This window comes from Branchiostoma belcheri, unplaced genomic scaffold, assembly GCF_001625305.1.
Source record: "Branchiostoma belcheri isolate BF01 breed outbred unplaced genomic scaffold, Haploidv18h27 scaffold106, whole genome shotgun sequence".
NCBI classification, from domain to species: Eukaryota; Metazoa; Chordata; class Leptocardii; order Amphioxiformes; family Branchiostomatidae; genus Branchiostoma; species Branchiostoma belcheri.
In genome coordinates, this window is record NW_017802447.1 from 598102 (window position 1) to 606846 (window position 8745).

General features: G+C 42.1%; 1 protein-coding gene across 1 annotated transcript; it reads right to left on the reverse strand.

The window, feature by feature from the left end:
* Nucleotides 1–2517: 2517 nt before the first annotated feature.
* LOC109478943 (DNA damage-inducible transcript 4-like protein) lies at nt 2518–8038 on the reverse strand. The gene is made up of 2 exons (XM_019780762.1): nt 7673–8038; nt 2518–3399 (listed from the first exon to the last, which is right to left on the reverse strand). Exons 1-2 carry the CDS (start codon nt 7926–7928, stop codon nt 2921–2923), a joined length of 735 nt encoding a protein of 244 aa, XP_019636321.1. The 5' UTR covers nt 7929–8038; the 3' UTR covers nt 2518–2920.
* Between the last annotated feature and the right edge of the window lie 707 nt (nt 8039–8745).

Below are 8745 nucleotides of genomic sequence, written 5' to 3' on the forward strand. Positions count from 1 at the left end.
TAAAAAAATGTACCGGTTACTATCAAAGTTTTAAAAACACAATGTATGTAGCAGATGAAGTAGATTGAAGACTTGTAAACTTGTTACAATTCTTTGCATCAAATGAATTTGACATTGTGTATATTTTCTCATCTTCACACACACACACACATTTCATGTTCTTATTCACTTTTACTTCCTTCACTTTAATAGATTTGAGTTTTATGAACTGAAGATTAAAAATAGGCCCAAAACTAATATGGAGATATGTAACGTGTATAAGAATTGGGCCTGATATATGACATTTTTCCTGACATTTTGTTTGTTTTCTTCAGCTATAACTAGGTCTGTGCCAGTATAGTGGTATTTGCCATGTAGGTTGGTTTATATCTCTTACTAGACTAATCTGTGTATTGGTTGGTCGAAGGTAATGTATTTGTAAATCTGTGTGTAAAATTTTTGTCAAATAAAGACTGATACAAAAAATACTGGGGGGTTCTGTGTCATTTATGTAATAAGGAATTAGACCTATTGTATCTATGCAGGGGACAATGTACACTTTTAGAGTAATAGAAAGAGAGAGCCATTAGAGAGTACCTTCACCAGTTAGGATAGTAGAATTGGGCAAAAATAAGGTCTGGCTAGCCGGGAGGGTTCATTTCAGTCTCGAAACGCAAATGAATGCTATGTGGCTAATTACAGTACTAGTAATCTCCCTATTTGTATTGTGGAGACTACAATTTGTGGGGGTTATAAGCATTGTGATTTGGGCACTAACAAATTACCCTTCGCTATTTTCTAGGTGTTGGGTAACCTCCAAGCAGACTCCTTCAAGGGCAAAATGCTATGTTGGCCAGGCCAAAGTAGCAAGTTGGCCTGTTGTATATGGAACACCAACCGAGTGTCTTGCCCCCAAAGAGATCTGTTTGGAGATAAGGTGTAGGGTAGGGCAACAGGTACTGAATAGGGTAACCACAAAGAGGAAAGGGTAGGGCAACAACTACTGAATAGGGTAACTTGCTTGGAGATTGGGTGTAGGGTAGGGCAACCGCTACTGAATAGGGTTGCCTTTCCACAAAGAGGAAAGGGTAAGGCCACAGGTACAGAATAGGGTAACCGCAAAGAGGAAAGGGTAGGGCAACAGGTACTGAAGAGTGTGACCACAAAGAGGAAATGAAGATGGGCAACAGGCCAGATCACATTGGAAGGCATGTATAGTGCATCTGGGAGGGAGTCTTCAGGTGGCTGCAAGTTGGCCAGCCAGTATCTTATGTCAGACAGTGACCATTTTGCCACCCTTGCGCTGGTTAGGTAGCTTTTAGTGTTTGAACTTGGATGCCTTGGGATTATGTCTCATTTCACTCATACCATAGAATGTTATGTAGACAAGGGACTTTTTCTGTTTTAAGCAGGAGTTTTATACGACATTCACTTTATGTACCAAAAATGTGAATTTGCAGTGACTGTATGCCAAATTGCCCTCAAGTCACCAGGAAAGCAATTACACTTGTCTCAAGCATTGTTAATGACCTTTGTGGCTAAGTGTAAATCTACCATTGCCATTTCAAGACAAGACAACAAAATTCCGTTTAATGGTCTTTATTCGGAAATCAGCAAAGAATGTCTTGCTCCTCAAGATTGAAAAGTTGAGGTTCAACTCAAAAACAGCTCCTATCAAAACGGATTCAAATGCATGCTCAGCATTGCCAAGGTGGTTTGATTCACCCTCCTTGTTATTGCTAGCAAAACCCTGGTCTTCCTAACAAGGTATTCATGTAGCATAACCTCACCATAAGGCTTGGAGTACACATATCAAGCCCATGTCTATGGCAGTGAGTAAACTTAACATTACAAAAACTTATAGCAGCATATATACTTGTAAATGAACTGTAATCTTATTCATTTATTTGCTAAAGAATCTACGTTATAACATCTAGTAACCAAAATATGCTATATAAACTCTGGGTGTGTCCTCTTTAACGTATTCCATGTCTAAGACCTTCTGTTCTTTGACAAGAAAATACGAAGATCGCATCACCCCAGGTACAGTGAAGGGTACTTGGAGCCAGCCAAGTCCTCAATCCTGCACCTATACATATCTTATGTCTCACCTATATGTAATCTTAAGTCTACATTCATCCAAAGCTTCCTCGCACAACCTTAATGATTAAGAGCTGTATGAACAGGAGGAGCATTGTCACTGATGTGACCAAGTCAACAATCCACTTACAGAATGCACCATTACAACTCGTTCACTTGTTGCATGAAGTGCCAGCTTCATATTTACCAAGTAACTCTGAAATGGTCGCTCAACTGTTAATATAACAAAACAAATTTAAACAAAGATTTGTAAAAAAAACAACAAAAGGTCATAGTCTGCATATCATACCTGGAAGCTTCACAACCCTCAGAGCTTAGCTTTCCACTGAGACCTGCCATATGATATTGCAAGTATTTGCATTGGCAGTTTGGCCACTATTTTTTTTAAACGTTTTAAATTATCTCAACGCTTTACAGTGACAAGTACGTCAAGACATCACAGGAGTTTTTAACACTAATTTGGCAGTTTGCACTCTTAGCTGCCTTTTTCACTTGTCCGTTCATGGACCAGAGCACCAGGATATATTGCAAGTATCAAATCATCAATGCTTGGCTACAGCAAGTTACCAAAGAAGCTTACGTCTCAGTCAGACAATATTTTGTCTTATCATTTTTCAGCTGCCTCTCTTCAGCGCTTCCTTCGTAATCTAACCTGAGCATGTCCAGACCAATTCAACACTGTCCAATCACAACCTCTCACATTGTCCAATCACAGCCTCTTACATAATCCAATCACAAGTCTTTCACATTGTCCAATGATCTCCAATCACCAACTGCCTTTTAGACTGTCCAAACAGTGTCTTTCAGACTGTCCAACCAGTGTCTTTCCCAAAGAACCGTGTTACCGAGGGTACTCGATGACTTCACTTCTCTTGTCGCTGAGGCGGTACAACTTCTTCTTGACCAGCTTGTAGCCAGAGCTCAGTGTGACTGTTTTCTGCCCAGAGCACCCAGAGAACGGGAGGAGTGCCTGTAGGGAGTTCAGCCACGCGGCACGGTCTCTTCTCAGGGTCAGCGTAAGCTCGAACGTGTTCACTGTGTCTGGGTCGTAGTTCACCCGACCGACCTGTTTCGATACGTCTGAATCTTCGTACACTGTGTGGATGAGACACCCGCGCAGACCGCAGGGTTCGTTGTCGGACATCCGCATCACGTCCCTGGCGATCTTCTGCGTGAGGTTGTCCGGCACCACCAGGTTGCACTGCAGGTATCTCTGCCGCACCCTCCGCAGGGCGTCTTGTAGCTTGTTGGACAGTCGCTCACATGCGAAGTGATCCATTGTGTCGTCAAACGTCCAGTCTCTGCACAAGAGGGACAAGTCTGGAAAATACGATGGGAGAAACCAACATTAAAATCTCAGTCAAAACAGATATTTTGTACCAAAAGAGGTCCACAAAAGGCAGTAGAAGTAGTAGAAAGGCACATGCTGCCAATACTAGGCATACTAAGATATAATCCCCAAAGTGTGCATTGTGTTATACAACTTACGTTTTCAAATTTTGAAATTCACATTGTTGTCTGGGGCCAGCTGGGTTCAATTGTCACATGATCCCCAGAGGCTCAGTGGGGGAACAGGGTGGGGGAATGTGGCACCATGGTAACAAGATCTGCTGAGCTAGCAGTGAGCACAAACTCAGCACAAACTGGGAGATACCAAATGTTTCGGCTTTTTTGTAGGGAATAAATCTAGTCTTTCATGGTCTAAACAGTAACTATTACATCAAGAGTATACTTGCAATCACATTACCTATCTTGTTGCAATAATGTACTAGTATGCATCAGCTTTACCTTCCAACAAAATACACATAATTCTAACAGTTTTCCACCACAACCCCTCCCTTGAATGGTATATCCCAATAAGGCAAGAAAAATAGGACAAGCCCCTAGCAACAGCAGTAGGGGCCTGGGGAGATGTTGGCCTGTATAACAATAGTACTGTAAAATCATCCATCTTCCCGGGTAGTTAGTGGTTACCATATGATATGATGCCTATCAATAGTGACAGATCTATATGGTGATTTGTATAACCTCAGTGGCAGTGCCTTTTGGGCTGGTTACGTGTTTAGCTACCATAAGCTGCAGCAAAGCTATTGAAAAAGCATAATGCTCCATCAATAAGGTTATCACTTATCATATTGCATCACCTACGGTCATTCAACTCTGCTTAAGTCAATGACCTGACCGGATCCAATAACAAGACTTAGCCACATGAGTGCAACTCAAACACATGATCCCTAAAAGCAACACGTGCTATGTTCACATCAGGGTAATCAGCATACAAAACCTGCAAAGTCAGCTTTTACTAACATGTTTGTTTTCGCTCTTAGGACTGAAGCCTTTTGCTGACCATCTGTATATGCAGGGTAAAGGTGTCCTGATTGGCGGACAATGTAGGCTAAACTAACAAGCTGGCGTGTTTCACCTGGATGTCCTCAGGTAAAAGGTGTTTGCCTATCTAATATTAGCTTGTAAAATGTTTAGTTTGCCAAAGACTGGAAATTCTGAAGAAAGAAGAAAGCAAAGGATACCCCAGCAAAAAATTTTGTAATGAGAAGTAAGCTGTTCTCCAGCCAGTTACTGCAGTAGGTTTTGGTGCTGTAGGCAAGTGATTTTTCTGCAGTGTGGTGTTAGCGGTCACTTTGACCCAGTGCTAACATCACGTGCAGAAAAATCATGTGTCTATAGCACTTGGGTCAGATAGCTGATGAAGATGAACACCGAGATATTTTTTCAGAAATTTCAGTAAGTAAAAGTGGGAGAACACTTTTTACTCATTATATCATGCTATTGAATAGAAGATTTTCTTGTAGGTGGTACCACGACTGTTAAAACAAATGCATTTGCACAATCTATTTTAGTGCCATGCGAGCGTGCAAAATCTTATCTAGCCAGAGACAATAGTGTTTACATTGACTTTATCTTAGATGAACATATATAGTTTATCAGGTTAATCAGATAATCTAAAGACGTACCCATTGTCCCCATGCACCTGTGCTGAATCAGCAATAGTGCTCCACCCTCTAGACTAAGACTATAGTCACATGACAAAAATGAAATGCACTGTTGGCAATACCAACTTTATAACCTACAAAAATCAAACTTCCTTCCTATACTGTACATGTGCCCACCTGTACCTAACCCTTTTAACCACCACTTCCTGGCCCGTTCCAGGTAACTTTACCTGGCAGGAAGGACAAAGGACACTTGTTCCACCTGCCTACACATGAAAAGCTCTGTCCCTGAACAATTAAACAAATAATGGACAGTCTGGAACATTCTTTAAAATGCAAGCCTCACTACTTGCTGACCGATTTGGGTATAACTACTATACAAGTAACTCTATAATGAGCCTGAAGCATATTTGTTTTAGACACAGCACGAAAGTTATGCATGAAACATGTGACTATGAGTCATGAGCTCAGGTAAAACTAGGTGTGGATAAAGTGTACCTATTGGAAGTTGGAAGGATGCCGCCCTGTTACACTGGTCCTGTCATAGGTTCATCTAGCCCGAGGTTATGCCAAATATAGTATATGTAGCACAGAAAAGTACTTAGTACATACTATTGTCTGTTACCTGCTTGGAAAATAGGACCTGTATGAAAATCAGTTTACCTGATTATCTATAACCATTCTTTGACCCTGTTCATACCAGACTTATATTTAGCGGTTTCAACCGGTTTTTCAAAAACCCGGCTAAAACCCTTAGCGTTCATACCAGACTTTTGATAACCGGTTTTGAAAAAATCCTGTCCGGTGAATATCCAATTAATCGGCCATGACTGCAGTTTGAATAACCGTTCCTCCCGCTCTTCCGATTGTTGTCCTTGGCCTTCTTGCTTGTATGCCGTCTTCAGTTTTTTTTACCTTACTGCGGCACTGATCCTTTATCTTCAAGAAATCAGCCTCCTCCAACATTTTTGTTTCGGTAGAGCCCTCGCCGCCCCCCCCCCCAGCTTTTTCGAATTCGGCGACTCCTGCTCTCCAAACCCAAGTATCAGGAGCGTCTCGTCCGCCGAACAGGTTGCGTTTACTGATTCCATCGCAAAATGAAGAAAAACCATGGAAAAACAGTGGAAACGAACTCAAGTTGGTCAAAACAACGCGATCAAAAAGCTTGCAGGTCGCACACGGTCAGGATGCTGACCCCGTGACCCCGGAATTATGACGCAAAAACCGGTTCAATAAACCCTTAGCGTTCAGACCAGGTTTTTCGGTGGAAAAACCCCACAAAAACCCCTAAAAAACCACCTCCCGAGGTGGTTTTTCAAAATCGGATTTAAACCCCTAAAAAACCGGTTAATTTGCGTTCACACCAGGTTAAATAAAAACCGGTTTTTGAAAAACCGGTTGAAACCGCTAAATATAAGTCTGGTATGAACAGGGTCTTTGCCAATTTTTACTTGGCCAGGTCTCCAAAATTAAAATCACAAAGAAATGTCAGGGCTGGAAACCTTAGTAAGGTGATTGGTTAGACTTTGCCTGGTCCAAAGTTACCTGTGCACTAGTACCACATCCTGACATTCTGCTGAAATTTGACCCTCCTGACTTATCTCACCTGCATGACCAAATATAGCAGTAAGGGAAACCCTCTGGCTTTTGAGAAGAAAAAAAGACACTTCGATAGCTTTCTGAAAATGTTTGTAGACCTTTTCATAGCTTGAGTTAACCTTGATGTAGTATTGTTTTAAAATATTGTCACTCACTGACTCAGTGCCATGCATTTGTATGAAATTAGAAATGATATTTTAAGGCCCTATGTCAAAAGATTATGCCAATGATTTAAGTTACCGGGCACATTGAGAAAAAAACCTGTCTCCTACAAAAAGTCTACCTGTATTTCAAAATGGATTGACCCTTGGAAACCCAAAGCCTAGGAGTCCAGTAGGACAGCACAGGACCCAGTGGGGCCTCAAGGGAACAAATACTAGGTTGCATCATGCAAGGCATCACAAGGCTGGAACTCATCAACCTACTATACACACAGTCAAATTCGCTGGGACTGTAAGAAAAATGGCCTGGATTTTATCCCTGAATCCAAACTACAGCTCTAGAAATATTTTACATTACAATTTAGGAAAGAAAGGGCGTCTAGGGGACTGCATTGAGTGTGAGCATTTCGCACTCAGGGTATGGATTATTCAAATGGGAGGGAACTACAATACCGTAACGGAATGTCATAAAATAACACGATTTATCATTTGAGTGTTGACATGGCTCGGGTGCCCACTGCAGGGATTCTGATTTAAATCACCCAACAATGGTCATGACTACACGGGGGTGCTCACCACAGACTTATCCTCACTACATGACGTCAATCTCTACTCCTATTTATAAGATAAGGAAAGCTTTTGTTTCAAGTTCACGTAAACTATCTCCCATTTTCTAAGCCAAATACAAGGGTTTATGTATGAATCTATTATAAGCTTCGATAGATAATAGAAAACCGTCAGAAAATTTTAGGTACTACAACTGTGCAAGCTCGAACATGTTTCCAAGAAACTTGAAACTTGAGCTGAACGAAGACCTTGCGCAAATATACCCTCCTTATAGATTTATAAGAAGTGTTCAAGAAAAAAAAAAGTTGTACCAACCTTCTGCGCTCTCGGTGCTTTTGTATCTAACTTGGGGATGGTTTTCTTTCCAGTCGGGTTCTTTCGTGTGGTCTCTTTCGAAGACAGAAGAGAGCGGTGGGCTGGTCTTGTGGCCCGGGACGAAAATGTCCCCCAACTTGGTAAACAGCTTCTGCAGAGCGGCGAAGAACCCGTCTCCGCCGTCGGTAACTTCTTCCTGGATCGGGGCCTCCCGAGACGGTACGTTCGGGACCATCGTGACGTCGCACTTGCACATGAGGACCGTAGGATGGAAGATGATCTTGTAAGAAAAGATTTTTGTGACACGGAGAACACTTCGCACCGCTTTTCTCGACCGTAGACGAGACAGTGGTGACCCACATGTTCGGCACGTCGACCTTATCAGCTGAGACGGTGGGCGGGGCTTAGCAAAGCTTCCCTTATTTGGACTGATCAGCTGGGCATAATCACACTGTTGTCATAGCATTTTCGTCGACTTAATCCCCGATTACACGACGCAAATGTAATTTCTAATTAAAACAGAGCAATTTAACGTAGGCTTATCAATTTCTTGGTGAAAAAATGGCATTTTTGTTTCAGTTGAAGCAGAAACATTGTGGGAATCGGAGGAGACGAACTCTCTACTCGTTTTCTTCTGTCTGCTTTTCTGGAAATTTCCGACACCGTAGCCAATCAGATTGCTCCATTTTGGGGGGTGCGCCGGTATGTAAATTTATGGAAAACTCGCGACGTCTCGTCTGGATGCAAAAAGCCAGCTTCCAGAATTCAGATTTTAGCATATTAAAACCATTTCTGGGCGCTTATAACCAAAGTTCTTTTTGCTGCTAAATTCCCGGGCGCGACTTTGGCAGCAAAGAAAAAAACTAGACGTATTCAGCCCCAATCCGACACAACGGTCGCAGCCTGTTCGTGAGGCTAGAAAGTAGTACCTACGTGGCCAAACGCACGCGCCAACGAGTTCACTTGCGGACAAAACCTTGACTTATCATTCCAAGTCGCAGAGTAAGAACTTTTCCAAGTCAAAAACAAGACTCCTGCAGATGTGCTGTTCCTTTTCTCCTTTTGTTTTGCAC

Excerpts from the sequence above, each read along its gene's own strand:
- LOC109478943 (XM_019780762.1), bottom strand. The coding sequence starts at position 7,928 with ATGTGCAAGTGCGACGTCACGATGGTCCCGAACGTACCGTCTCGGGAG. Across the intron at positions 3,400-7,672 it reads AAGCACCGAGAGCGCAGAAG|ACTTGTCCCTCTTGTGCAGA; the intron begins GTTGGTACAACT and ends CGTATTTTCCAG.